General features: G+C 42.3%; 1 protein-coding gene across 1 annotated transcript in view; it reads left to right on the top strand.

Annotated features, from left to right (window-relative positions):
• Positions 1-15,800, top strand: part of LOC124776951 (neurotrimin-like) — a 1,187,890-nt gene that overhangs the window by 637,840 nt on the left and 534,250 nt on the right. The window contains exon 4 of the mRNA XM_047252183.1: positions 336-439. Coding sequence (XP_047108139.1) covers positions 336-439 — 104 coding nt within the window. The remainder of the gene's footprint in view (positions 1-335; positions 440-15,800) is intronic.

A 15,800-nucleotide genomic window follows, 5' to 3' on the forward strand; every position in this document is an offset into this window, starting at 1 on the left:
TTTTCCACGCAGTAGCATATGTACCAAGTTTCGCTGCCATACATTGACAGCCTACACGGGACCCCCGTGAAAGCGACATTTTAATTATAACCACCTGGTTACTTAATGTGTGTGCTTTTTTTCTCTTTTTTCTTGCATCAGAATATTCCTTGTGGGCCCACGCGACTCAACAATGCAGCTATCATTTGTTTAAAAATTAATTAAAAGTACATTGTGTTATTTTGAGTAACTGAAAATTTCAAAAAAGAGATAATGCTTGTTTGAAACAGCCCCAGTGTCCGAGCTGGAAATGGATGTGCACGCCACTGAGGAGACGTTTGGTTGGTGTGTTTCAGAGGCCCAGCTGCCGAGGTTCGCGGAGCCCATTCCCAATGTGACGGTGACGGTCGGCAGGGACGCTCTGCTAGCCTGCGTCGTCGACAACCTGCGCGGCTACAAGGTAAGCCCGGCTGTCGTGTCGACATTGCTTCCCGATTTAAGTATACTCTGCGACATTAAGTTTTCTGACAGCAAAGAATTGGCACAAAGTCCATTTTTGCTGATGGAAGCCATGTTAAAAGTGTTCTTGCCGAAAAATTAGGTTTCACTGACACCGAATATGGCTGACAGAGTATTAATCGACAGACCTTTCAAACTTTCTCTATTCTACGATAACTGTAATGCATAAACGGGTATAAAAATTAATCCTGCCAAATTATAGATTATACGAGGAAGAATCGGAATGTCATGTCTAATAAGTTTATAGCCAAAGAGTTTAATAGGTAACAAAACAAAAAAAATCACAACTGAACTTACACCTTTTACCTACTTTTCTAGATAGTCACCAAGGTTATCAACACATTTCTCCCGTCGTGGTACCAGTTTCAATAAGCTCTGTTCCTAGAAGTCCGTTTAATTCGAGAATAACCATCTGTGGACTGCTGATTTCACTTTCGCACATGTGTCTCAAAGCACTCGCCGGCCAGGAATTTCTTTCATGGGACTAAACAGATGAAAGTCCAACGGTGCAAGGTCCCGACTGTCACAAGCACACATTTGGCAGACTGAGTCACTCTGAATTTTTTTCGTACTGGAAAATCGGCAAGTTTCCACTCTATAGATGTCTGCTCTGTTTGCGGCATATAGTGCTATACCCACAGCTTATCACCAGTGACGATTCCTTAGAAAAAGTCATGCCCTTCTGCGACGTAACGCGTTAATTTATTCAAGCTTACCCAGACTTGTCATCATTCGCTGGCCCTTGTTGCCTGTCAGGTTCTTAGGCACCCAGCGAGCACTAACTTTACGAAATTTCAACGTGTCTCAAACAATATCGTAGACCGCAACACAGGAAATGTTGAATTGCTGCGATAAGGTTCACAGTTGCACACGCCGGTCGTTCAAAATTGCTGGCTCCGACATTCTGCGTGGTTGCAGCTGTTGCCGGCCGCCCAGAGAATAGCGAATCATTAAAGTACACACTGCTCGCTTGGAAGAATGCACAGCACCTGGAGACAATGCCGCAGCCTATACAGTCGTTCCCGCACGCGAAACGCATGTCCCTGTGAATTTCAACCAACTTATGCCCTCTGACCCACAGTTATCGAGTTACACTTCGCTACTCATCACAAGTTGACAACAGTAATATGCTCACCATGTTCGTTTCGTAGTTGCACATGAAAACAAAGTACCCTCCGTAGAGCAAACTTCAAACTATATCATCGTGAAATTTCAATGTTCCAGCTGCAATACCAGGGTAGAAAAAAAATTGACCTTTACTTTCACATCCTTCCTCGAATGTTAGCTTTTTCACATTTTATTTTTATTGCTCATGGCTGTCGTATCGATTTTCCACATATTATAAGGACTACTTCTGCAGTCAGGTATTGAACTGATGAGAACTAAACTCTAATGTAATTAATTTTATTCAGTACGACGCATTCTTGTCGTGGACTGACCGCCTAGTTAGATTCTGTAAGCATCCATCACTTCAATTAAGGTTAACTTCGTTACATTAACTAGGCATACTCGTCAAAAATGTTCTATTAATTAAATGCACACTACAGCTATGGAGTATATAGCAAAGTAGCTAGACACAACGTATTTTGGCATCAAACAAGGATATAGAAATAAGTTAGAGGCATACACAAAAGTAAATAAAGAGGCGCGCATGCGAGTGTGTCTAACACATCATTCAGCAAAATGGTGCAAGACATGAAATTATGCTCGCTGCTATGCTGCGAGATCGTTCAAATGCACTTATCCTGGACTTTAAGGCGTACAAGTGTTTACCTGCAAGTAAAGCAGTCATCAATCCAAAGATTTTTTTGAACATCAAAGTGCTTTACTAGACGTGACCCTGTTTGGAGGTGGTATGCTGCTGCCTTCCTCCGACCTTTGTACTGACTTAACCAGTCTATTATAGCGACTTACTCCGAACCACAATGTAACTCGGCATTTTTAACTTCAACAAAGTTTATCAGAGATGAAATAAGTGATAAATGACGGACACAAATCCTAGAACTCATGGAGGATCGACCCCCGGAAAATTTGGAATGGTAGTCTGGCACTTTACCACTTTTTTATCTGATTTTGTTCATTATTGTCGTTGTATTTGTTTGAGGAGGACGTCCCATGGCACCCGTTCAAGCTCATCGTTGATCCATTCGCTCTGGGCAATGATTACGGAAAATAGCAAAGTAAAAGAAGATAAATTTTTGAGTTGTCTATATTTTCTTCTGAAAGTAAAGTGAACGATTGCAGCAGCAGTTAAGAATGTTAACATCAGCGGCGATTTATTCATTACGGTGCCATCTTTCTTCTGAAAGTAAAGTGAACGATTGCAGCAGCAGTTAAGAATGTTAACATCAGCGGCGATTTATTCATTACGGTGCCATCTCTCATTGTATCAGTAGGATTATCCTGCAATGGTGATAGCAAGCATAGCTCAGTTTGACTATGAAAGCTCGACCTGATGTCCTGCTTGAGAGTTAACAAGGCCTGGCTTCCTGTTCCGTCTATTTCGTGTGCTGCAGTTAAAGCCCTGACGTGTCGTGTTAGTTTTAGAATGACTACTTCAGGCTTTTATAGGCGTTCACATACATATTGATGCACCTTTTTTATACCACACGCATGATGATGAATTTAGAAAGCAATACCTTTCAAAATGATTATATAGAATCATCAGTTGCTTTCTTTCCAGATGTACCTTTAGAAAGTTTTTACCATGTTGGAAGTACATTCTGTGTTTTGTATACACTAACTTCACATGACACTAATGCAAGGACCGACCAAAATAAAATATAAAATATCATCATGTGGTGTAGGATGATGGTGAGAATGGGAAGTGACTGGGGCTAGTGTAGGCACACACACTACAAATTAGTTTTGTCGCATAATGTGAGCAATGTAATAAATCTGATTGCACACATGAGAAACCACAAACCAAGAACTAGCCCACAGTTTATCAAATGACCTTGACACCTAGTACAGTAATCGTACACAATTACAAACATGGATGTGTGTTCGTGTATGTGTGGTGTGTGTGTGTGATGTGTGTGTGTATGTGTGGGTGGGTGGGTGGGTGGGTGGGTGCGTGGTTGCGTGTGTGTACGTGTGTGCTGCATCAATTTCAATCAAATTTGACATACATAATACATATTATCTGGAAGGAAAAACTATTTGGGTAAGAACCACATAGCCCCCATAGGGATGTGGATAGGGTTGAGAAGAGATGGTAACCCATGGTATCTAGGCCATCCTGCGTGATAAGTGTTTTGTGCAGGTAGTACAGAAATGTATTCCAGGGGCTATATGTGCTAGTGGGCATGGCTGAGAAGATAGATGGAGAAGAAGGAGATACCCAAAGAGAAATGGGGAGGAGGATATGGACGGGGTGAGAGGGAGGAGGAGGAGGTGTAGGAGACAGTTGGAAGATGAAGAAGAGTAGTCGGCACATGGTTAAGGAAGAAAAATGGTTCAAATGTCTCTGGGCACTATGGGACTTAACTTCTGAGGTCATCAGTACCCTAGAACTTAGAACTACTTAAACCTAACTAACCTAAGGACATCACACACATCCATGCCCGAGGCAGGATTCGAACCTGCGACCGTAGCGAGTAAGGAAGAGGGGGGGGGGGGAGTTGGAAAGAGAGGGAAGGAGAAGGAGATGTTTGAAATATACAGGATGACAGTTACTGAATTACATGTAATAAAATCGTCATAGTTTCTGAATGGATTGCGTTAGGGCATTCGATCTGTGCAGTTGACCATGGGGCATGATGGGAATTAACACGCGCTGTGTGGTTTGGTTTAGCGACGAGGCCCACCATCATTTGGATGTGTTCGTCAACAAGCAAAATTAGCGCATTTGGGGGACTGAGAATCCGCATTTAGAGATCGAGATATCTCTTCACCCTCAGTGGCTGACTGTGTGATGTCCAATGTCCAGTCATGGTATAATCAGTGCGATCCATGATGGCGCGGTGACTACCAAAGACACGTGAAGGGTTTGGAAGATGATTTCGTTCCCATTATCCAAAATAACTCTGATTTCGACAAGAGGTTATGCAAGGCGGAGCTCGACCCCATCTAAGCAGGAGAGTGATGTCCTGGAGGAATACTTTGGGGACCGCATTCCGGCTCTGGGCTACACAGAGGGCCCCCAACAACACGCCATGTGATGGTCTGGTAGGGGCGAAGGGAAAACAGTAAAACTCTGAAGCAGGACGCTCCTAGAGGGCCTTTGCAGCCAGATTAGGGAATTGGTACTTGTATTATCGGAGGAAACCAAAGAGAGTAGCGAGGCAGGGCTATCTAGAATTATTTACGGTAGTAGCAGTGCAGCTGATGTTTCTCTAGTCGTTTAGCTGTGGACTTCTGCGTGTCACGGCTCAGTTAGTATTAACAGTTACATTTTTAAGTGGACGGAATCGTGCTAGTTAGTCATTGTCTTTGTGTATAGCCTTGGCTTATTCGTGCATACAATAATTCATTTAGATCAAGTATATCAACAGATGATATTGCTTTCAGAATAAAAGCAAAAGTAGTAAAACACTCAGTGTTTGACGTTTGAATACTTATTCCAATCCTAACCTTTTGTAGTACGGGAATTCCCCCTTACTTATGCCCATGGACCATTTCACTTCTTCCCGACTGTGTCGCCAAATCACAAGCAACACTCACGTTTGGGACATGACACAGGGTCGTAACGGCAGTTCATGGTGTACCTGATGTAACTGTATTTGGTCGGCTCTGACCTGACCTGCTCCCCTGGCCTCTTGCACTAGTCGTTACTTTATTCAGTACCGTTAGGAAACTATGGTGGTGCTACAATACACGTACTATAGGCACATAATGCTTGGCGAACTGTTAGCGAAATGCGGCTCTTGAACTCTTAAAATGATTACAGCCATAAGAAGACACTGATAAACACGTTGAGAATTGGTATAGGAGACTATAAAGAGCTTAAACGGGAAACAAGAAAGTGCAGATGGACAGAATATGTGTAGAAATATCGTAAGGTGGTTATATACTAAAGGGTCACGAAAATTAAACAATCTAAATTCTGTGACTGTAATAGTCCGGAATTCGTACCTCGGTTTTAGAGAATAATGCAGGTAATACGAATGACGAAAAACTATTCGCGAAAGAAGTATACAAGTAAAAGAAAATTCATTATGCACATCTTGCAGCGCAGCTCATCTGCAATAGGTTTTAACCTCTCTTGCGGTCACTCGGGAAGTGTAACCTTCACACCACAGCTAGAGCTACGTTTCTGCTCCACTGAAAGAAATCGTTACATTATCTGATCAACCTAACAAAGATGCACATGTTTATAGTGCCCAAAGAGTTTCCTGAGACGGTATCTTTGCTTCAGTACGTATTCGTATGATGCAAACTGACGATCTACTAGGAGCGAGCTGAAAGTTGGTGTGGTTAATGTTTATTGCTGTTCATACCACCATAACAGACAAACTGCAGTGTACAAATCGAAAGCTGCACAAGAAAGTGTAGTTGCAATAAAACGCAAATCATTATTCATGAAATAAATATACAGACTAATGTTTCCTCTACTGTACAAGCAAAAGCTATACAATGAGTGAAAACCACAGAAAAGATTTGATATTGCCCCAGTAAACCACAGGTGAATTAATTTCGCATGGAAGAATCTCATAAATATTGTTGTGTGAGGAACTAAGGCCTAACTTTAATTTCCTGAAAAAGGGTTCGTAGAAAGGGTAACAAATTTTCCAACGAGAAAGGCTACAAAATACCGGTCCGCTCGTATCTCAGTGTTCTTCACCTCTCTACTTTCTTTAATCAAGCGGGATTAACAAGAGAGGAGGTTCGACCACAGGGTTTATTTAGTCAGCGCGAGAGCTCCACTGTGGAGGTTAATAGAAAACGTGTAGGCATTATGAGAAAATTCCACGAACATCTCTTACGAGAAGAGTCAAAAAATATAACATTAGTGTTCCCAGGAGGGCAGAATGGGAGCAAATTGAAACTTCTACAGAGATATAACATTAGTGTTCCCAGGAAGGCAGAATGGGAGCAAATTGAAACTTCTACAGAGGAGTACAAGGAGTGGTTCCCGGAAAATTCAATTCTTTAATGAGAAAGGATTTCGCACACGTATTTCATGTAGGCTGTGTACATTATGCTACTAACCGAACGGTAACTTGCAGAGCACCAATTTAGACGGTTGAATGATGACATAAACCGGCATTTAAGCTACGAGTAGTAAATATTTGTTTTTAGACCTGCATGCAAATTTTTCTTTCATTACTTCTCACAGAATTGTGAACTGTCGCCTACAAAGTACTTTAGTAAAATTGTCCTAAGTTTTCTATGGCACCGAAAGTAATTTATGTTGGAAGGCCGAATGGGAGTGAATGTACTATTTTAAATTTGATATTTATTGTAAGAGGACACAAGATATCCCTCAATCCTTTTGACAATTACATGAAGGGTTTAAAAAGAAGTAGAAAGTCAAACGGTAATCGATGTTGCAATGCGTAATTTTAACATTTATTTACAAGTTTGACTTAACGATCTCCTTTAAAATCAAATAACTGTTATGTACGATATGTTATATTCCGATTGTAATTACATGAATCACAGTCTCTGAATACATCTACATCTTCATCTTGCTCCGCAAGCCATTTAAAAGTGTGTGACGGAGAGTCCTCTCGTGAAAGTCTTGCGGGAAGATTGACTTCGGTAATTCTCTGTATTAACTCCACTTTCTCGAATTTTCTCATTGTGGCCATTTCGTGAGATGAATGTGAGAGAAAGTAATATGTTGTCGGACTCTTCCTGGAAAGTGCTCACGCGAAATTTCAATAGTAAACCTCTTTGCGATGCACAATGATTCTTTTGTAGCCTCTGCCACTGGAGTTTGTTCAGGCATCTCGGTAACGCTCTCACGCCCTCTAAACAAACCTATGATGAAATGCGCTTCTCTTAGTTGGATCTTCTCTATCTCTTCTATCATTCTTTTTGTTAAAAAGTAACCATGAGTTTTTTCTCGTTTTAAGCATTTGACAAAATAACTCACTGGTGATTTCTAATAAGTACTTAGCCAGAGTTACTACTCAGTGACGGTTTCTCGGCAGGCAGAATACACTAAGCTTTGTTAGGAAATATCTGTGACTACCTCTGTGACAACGTTTTCATACTGCGCCGTAGCTGTTTCGGTGCTTTACGAATGTCGGGTTAGGATTCGTCAATATTTCACGTAGTTTTGGCTCTTTATACATAGCACATCTAGTCCTGCACTTCCCAAATTATAAAGAAACCACCTGGAAGTAAGTCTTAATGATACGTTTGCTAGACGGATAGTAGTAGATAAAACACTGGACGTTTAGAAAAATACGTTGTCCAATGAGATTCCTTACAAGGCATCCGCACTGTAGTACTGTTCGACTGTGTAGACTAACAGGTAACATAGAGTGTAAAAAGAAGTGGGTAGTGCCAATGATAACACACCAGTTTTACTAATCGAATCTATGTTAAACTCCTATTCGCAAAATGGCAGTCATTCCTAAATATTAGACCTCACTGCGCCTGAAATCTGGTCAAATGTTTTCAGGATTCATTTTTAGGATTTAGAAGTTCCTACCCGCTAATAATCTGGTAGTCATCAATAAAAGGTTACACATAAGAATACCCGTTTTATACTCCATATCTGCGAATGGAACATGAATATCCTTCACCTGATCTGTGCTGGATCTCTTCTGAAATAGTTGTTACGTCACTGGTTGGTATGCTACGGGTCGCCACTTCGAACCCTATCACCATAAAATCATTGTAATATCTTGAAGGTTCCTGAAGCTTATTACGTTAGTAAGCCTTACATTTTCTAGAATGTTTTACGTTTGTATCAATAGCAGCGCCCTCCGTTCAGGATCGACCTTAGTGTCTGTTACACCGGTTCTTCAGTAACACGTGTTTTATTTCACCAACGACCCTGCTTTCGGCTTTGGACTTGATTGTGGTTACGACGTGACATTGTTGGGTGGAGATCAAAAGACTTCCAATTGAGAGCGTTGCTGCCGGCCGGGGTGGCCGAGCGGCTCTAGACGCTACAGTCTGGAACCGCACGATTGCTACGGTCACAGGTTCAAATCCTGCCTGGGGCAGGGATGCGTGTGATGTCCTTAGGTTAGTTAGATTTAAGTAGTTCTAAGTTCTAGGGGACTGATGACCTTAATAGTTAAGTCCCATAGTGCTCAGAGCCATTTGAACCATTTTTTGAGAGCGTTGCTGCTTTGTACATGCAACGTAGCGTGACACGGACACAGGTATATAAGCAACGATACTTATTCAATGGATCAGTGTAAAATTCGTGTCTTTCCGAAGTGCGTTCGCTGAATGCGAAAACGTGAATTGTGGAGACGTTATTGCCAAATGCGTCCAAACAGGAGCAAAGTGCTGGTTCTGTTTTCTAGGCTACATTCATCGCCGAATGAAGAATGTATATGGAGCAGCTTGTCTGTAAATAACCAAGGTTGTGGACTGGCGCTCCAAGTTCATGTAACGCAAGTCCCCATATCCTAAATATCGTAACCCAGAAATTACGCCAACTCAGTGGGGAACACTAGATTATCCCTCTACAGACCACTCCCCATTGGATTATCAAGCATTTGGTAACTTAAATAAAGGCCGCCAAGGGCCGATAATTACTGTTGGACCAGAATTTGGTGCAGGCTGTTGCAGCAGGACACGGTATTTTATCAAACGGGCTACTTCAAACTGGTACATCGGTGGGATGATTGCCTCATCGCCCAAGCAGACTTGGCTTCAGAGAGGCATACTGATTCTGGACTGCACGGCTTTAGAACGGAAACCTTTTTTGTTCGACTCTTATACGTCACCGTATCTCCAATAAGGCAACGTAAAATCCGGCGCATACGTGGTAAAGAATAGGAATACAAGCAGTACATCGTTCCTACGGTGCATATATTCAGAAGACCAATGGTTTCCAAGGCAACAGTAAGTCAGCTGGACATCACGTATTCATCAGTCTTTCCTGGAGAGAGAAGCCATAAATACGACGGCAGGACAAAAAGATCCGACTGTCTCATCAAGATCAGTGGCCGAGATATCATGATGTGTTCGGCAAATCTGTACATTTACTTGGACCGCATAGTGTAACAATTGTTCGATGCACCCCACTACGAATTCCCCTCCTGTACCAACCTCTTCGTCTCAGAGTAGCACTTGCAACCTGCATCCTCAATTATTTGCTGTCTTCTTCTACAATTTTCACACTCTATAGCTCAGTTTAGTACCACAGAAGTTATTTACTAATGTCTTAACAGTTGTCCTATCATCCTGTCCTTCTTCCTGTCAGTGTTCTCCGCTAACTCTTTTCCTCTCCTATTCTCCAGAGAATCACCTCCTTTACCTTATCAGCCCATCTAATTTTTAACATTGTTCCGTAGCATAACATCTCAAATGCTTCTTCTTTTTCGGTTTTCCCACAGTCGGCATTTCACTACCATACAATGATGTGCTCCAAACGTACATTCTCAGAAATTTCTTCCTTAAACTGAGTCCTATGTTTGACACTAGTAGACTTATCTTGGCCAAGAATTCACTTTTTGCTATAGATAGGCATGCCCTTTTTGCATTTTTCATTGCTAGTTTGTTGTTTATGTCATCCGGGCTCCATTCTTCATACGTTATTCTGGTACCTAGGTAGTGGAAGTTCATAACTTCTTGTACTTCTTGATTGCCAATTCCAATGTTAATTTTCTCACTGTTCTCCTTCGCATTACTTTCCACTCTCTTCGATTTACTCTCAGTCCATATTCTGTACTCATTACAATGTTCATTCCATGTAGTAGATCTCATAATTCTTTGTCACTTTTACTGGGGCTAGCAATGTCATCGGCAAATCTTATCACTGATATCCTTTAATTTTTAGTATTAATCCCGCTATTGAACATTTCTCTTATTTCAGTCATTGTGTAAGACGTCGTGGTCTCCTGACCTTCATTGCTTACATATTCCGCCCTCACAATCATATTACACACATCAAGACGCTTCATTCGAACCGAAACTCGGTAAGATAAAGTCAATGTTGTATGAATTCATGTAAACGATATACAAATAAAAAGTAAGCGCACCGAGGTTGAAATATTCGAGGTTGGCGTACACACATACATTCCAGACACGACGGTCACAGGAGCTTTTAGCTCGGGAGAGCAACCGCACGCCAGGAGGCCGGTCCCAACCTATCTACGTCGGCCGGTGACCGCCCGCAGAGCAGACAACGGTTACCCGTGTGAAAGGAGGAACGACCCCATGTTTGGCTTAAAAGCAAATTCCGCTACATTGTGTGTGAGCGCCCAGCCTACGCATTCTTTATAACATAGCATGCAGTTTCAGAGATTTTCACAGAGAGACAGCAAACGCCAAACGCCGATACTACAGATTTCCGGAATGGTCGCCTTAAACCAAACGTCATTCTCCCGTTTTAGAAGAGCAATACTGATTGGCAGACGATATTCCTGACGCCTTGAGCTGAAGGAGTAATGGAAGAGACCAAAAGATATACCCCTTCACGTCTGGCGTGAAGAGGGGCCGTTTCGTTGTCGCTCTTGGAGTGAGAACACGTAACGAGAGCGTGCACGCTCCTATGTGTATTCAAAGAGTGAGGAACAAGTCTTTCCTCAGTACTTCACTGGGAGACCAGCTCTGTCGAGAGCGAATCGCAGTGCGACTCTATATTGAGTCCTTGTGGTTGAGCATCGTTCACTGTGTTGGCCGCCACACTTATTGTGCAGTGTGAACGGACAGAGATATAGTTAAACGCCTGCGAGCGAATTTTTGAGTGGCATCGCGATGGACTGGTTATCTGACCGGTGTACCACGCCAATAGTTAGACTAGTGGCGAATAGGAGTCCTTGACTTCATCAAGGCGTAGGGAGAGTTTGATTGGCGAAGGTTAATCCAGATAGAACGACAGTTATCTTATTTGCCAGCAGCGAGTGGCGCAGACCGGTATTGTGCGCTACAGCTCTTGCGAGTCCCATATTTCCTTCACAACAGTGCCCTTCACTGCATTTCTCACGCGACAGCCTCGACCGTACCTAGCAACATTCTAACGGATAATTATTCAAGTTGAGCAGGCGCCGCTCTCAGCCATTCTACCAAGTCAATAACAATCTTAAACTCTGTATAGAAATTTCATTAGCGAATCTTATCCATAAGAGGTAACTTCACATTTCGAAAAGAACCTGGAAATAACTTACTCAGTTCATAACTAAGAGTGCCATTGTGATTTTCTCAGAATTTTTAGAAAATAAATAATTTTCGATAGATTCATGTTTCACTAACTAGCACTACTACAGTACCCAAGTATCCCACTAGTTACATAAGAAATTTTGTGAATTTTTGTGTCATTTCCTTACAGCGGACGACTCCAGAAGATATTTATTGCTGGAAGTTTTTCAGGCAATTCTCTTTAGAAGGTTAGGAGCGTCTGTCTGACTTCTGTAGTAGTGTGGGGGTGGAAATTGCATCTTGCAGGAGCCACAGGGTAAAGGCTACTTCTCAGACTAACCCGTTGCGCAGAATGACAGAATAGCATCCACACACTCACAATTGGTTCTTCGTTGAACAATAGGGGCGAAAGACAACATATTTGTCGTACACCTTTTTTAACCCGAGCACTTTGTTCTTGGTCTTCACCTCTCATTGTACGTCTCAACTCTTGTACGTATTGCATACTACCCGTCTTTGCCCATACCTTACCCATATTTTCTCGGAACCTCGAGCATTTCTTTAAATTCAGTACCGCCATTAGACTGTTGTTTATTTGCAGTGTTACATTAACACTTACACGATCATGATAAAGTGTTTTAAGTGTTACACAGTGCCTAAGACGGCATACTCTAGTATTTAAAATACACTATTAGAAGGGAGTATGCCATTAGGCACTGTGTAACACTTAAAACACTTTATAATGGCACTTTGAAGCCGAAATCATGTTAGTGTAAGGGTTAATGTAACACTGCAGATAAACAACGGTCTAAAGAAATATATTATGGCTGTGGCCCGCATTTTGAAAAAAATTACTAATTTCGAACATCTTGCATCACTTTACATTGTCGAACACCTTCTCCTAGTCGACAAATCTTGATTTTTCTTCAGTCTTACGTCCGTTATCAATCATAACGTCAGTACTGCCTCCCTGGTACATTTAACTTTCCTAAAGCCAAATTGATCGTCATCTAACACGCCCTCACTTTTTCCATTCTTTTGTACGTTATTCTTGTCAGCAACCTAGATGCATGAGATGTTGAGCTGATTGCGCGATAATTCCCGCACTTGTCAGCTCTTGCAATCTTCAAAATAGTGTGTATGATGCTTTTCCGAAAGTCAGATAGTGTATCACCCGACTCATACAGTCTACACGCTGACGTCAGCAGTCGTTTTGTTGCAACACACCCGAAATGATTTTAGAAATTCTGATGGAATATTAAACATCCCCTCTGCCTTATTCGATCTTAAAACTTCTAAACTTCTTTTAAATTCTGATTATAATACTGGATCACCTATCTCTTGTATATCGACTCTGTGTCCTTCTATCGTGTCATCAGACAAGTCTTCCCCCTGAAAGAGGCTTTCAGTATAGTCTTCCCATCGATCCGCTCTCTCCTCTGACTTAACAGTGGAGTTCCCATTGCACTCTTAACGTTACCAACGTTGCTTTTGATTTCGCCGAATGTTGTTTTGACTTTGCGGCGCGTGATTAGCCGAGCGGTTTGAGGTGCTGCAGTCATGGGCTGTGCGGTTGGTCCCGGCGGAGGTTCGCGTCCTCCCTCGGGCATGGATGTGTGTGTTTGTCCTTAGGATAATTTAGGTTAAGTAGTGTGTAAGCTTAGGGACTGATGGCATTAGCAGTTAAGTCCCATAAGATTTCACACACATTTGAATATTTTTTGTTTTGACTTATCTGTATAATGAGTCAGTCCTTTCAACAATCATCTACTTTTCGTTTTCTTCACATTTTTCTTGCAGTCATTTCGCCTTGTATTTCCCCATTTTTCAAATTACTTTCATTCCTAAGTGACTTCTATTTCTGTATTCCTGAATTTCTCTGCACCTTTTTGAACGTCCTTCTTTTGTCGACCACCTAAAATGTTTCATTTCTTATCCATGGGAATTGCAGTTTTCCAATTCATGTGATTGCCCTTTTCAGAGACGTCCATTTCCCTTCAACTGAACTGTCTGCTGAACTATTCCGTATCTCGGTACTTGTAGCCTCAGAGAACTTCGAACGTATCTCTTCATTCCTTAGTATTTCCGTATCCCCCTTCTTAGTGCATTGATTCTTTTCTCCTTTTAGTACTTTCAACATTGCAGCCCAGTCACCAATCTTGATAATCTAATATATACGAACTATCAGCCTCGATTGCGGTATACTCTCTCTGTCTGTTCATCTTTGCAGGCCGGTGTGGCCGTACGGTTCTAGGCGCTTCAGTCTGGAACCACGTGACCGCTACGGCCTCAGGTTTGAATCCTGCCTCGGGCATGGATGTGTGTGATGTCCTTAGGTTAGTTAGGTTTAAGTAGTTCTAAGTTCTAGGGGACTGATGACCACAGGTGTTAAGTCCCATAGTGCTCAGAGCCATTTGAACCATTTTTGTTCATCTTTGGCTTACGACGTTGGCATGTATACCTGAACTTTCGCTGTCGGTGTTGATTTCCTGTAGATTCTGATGACAACCCTATCATTTATCTGTTCTCAGTAACTCACTCTCTGTCCTACATTCCAATCCTACTCCTGTTATATCATTTTTTGCTGTTGTTGATATTACCCCACAGTCATCAGACCTGAAATCCTTATCTTCTCCCCATTTCATTTCACTGACCCCATTATAAGGAAACTGAAACTTAACCTTTCTCTTTTCAGATTTTCTAGCTTCCCTATCACGTTCATACTTCTGACGTTCCACGCCCCGACTCTTAGAATGTTATCCTTTCGTTGGTTGTCCAATCTTTTTCTCGTGGTGACCTCACCCTTGGCAGTGTCCGAATGGTGTCTTGGCGGGAATCTTTTGCCAATACAGAGACCATCTCGACACTTTCAAAATACAGGCCCCATGTCCTGTGAATATGTACGATGTATCTTTAATGCAGTAGTTTCCACTGCCTTCTGCCTCCTCATGCCTTTGATCATTGTTGAGTCTTTCTCCTTTGCGAGGAATTTCCCATCTCAAGGGCGGTAGAGTGCCATGAACCTCTATCGGCTCCTACGTCCTCTTTAACAAGGCCGTTGGCAGAATGAGGGTGACTTCTTAAGCCAGAAGTATTCAGCCGTCACTGCTGATGATTCTTAATCAAAATGTGAGCAATGGCTGGTTTCGAACCGGGACGGAGGACGTATGAATCAGAGACGCTACCGCTAAACCTCGGGTTCCATCGCGCTTTACGGAAGAATAATTGAAGGACAGGGTCCAGAATTATGGCGAAAGGCCGTTGGCAGAATGAGGGTGACTTCTTAAGCCAGAAGTATTCAGCCGCCACTGCTGATGATTCTTAATCAAAATGTGAGCAATGGCTGGTTTCGAACCGGGACGGAGGACGTATGAATCAGAGACGCTACCGCTAAACCTCGGGTTCCATCGCGCTTTACGGAAGAATAATTGAAGGACAGGGTCCAGAATTATGGCGAAACGAAACAGTCATACATGCAGAATGTTTTGGCCCTGTGCAAGATTCTGAACCCGAATATGACAGAAGCCATCAAAATCGTAGCAGAAAATATGTACGGAGCTCTTCTGGTAAAGAATGTTACAACAACAGAGGAGTTATTCAAGCGTGAAATGCAATAGCGAAAAAAAGAGGTATGAGCGATTCTCGAATGTGATCTCTATGGCCAGCTGTAGAACTCCACATTGCCTCGCCTCTCTCATACACCAGGTATTAAGAGGAATATACAGCAATTTATGACAGCCAGAAATGTCGGACTAAGTGCACAAGAGATAGGAGGTAATAAAGAATATCGAAGAAGATGTGTTGACATCCTGTACATATTATACAGTGCCGCAGAGAAGAAATACGAGTGTTCGACGATGTCATCCATCGTAACAGTTATACAACGCTGGTCAACTTCCGACGATTAGTAACTATCTGTAGAATGAAGCCCATCGTCGTGCCCTTGACGAGGTCAGTACCCAACATGCCATCACCGTTCCCCCTGATCATACAGAGGATCCTACTGCTCACCTAGCCGTCAAATTCAGGAAAATTAAACTACACGACCATTTAGGGTGAGGTGAGGACACCTCACTTGAAAATTC

The sequence above is a fragment of the Schistocerca piceifrons genome, chromosome 1, assembly GCF_021461385.2.
Source record: "Schistocerca piceifrons isolate TAMUIC-IGC-003096 chromosome 1, iqSchPice1.1, whole genome shotgun sequence".
In the NCBI taxonomy this organism is placed as follows: domain Eukaryota; kingdom Metazoa; phylum Arthropoda; class Insecta; order Orthoptera; family Acrididae; genus Schistocerca; species Schistocerca piceifrons.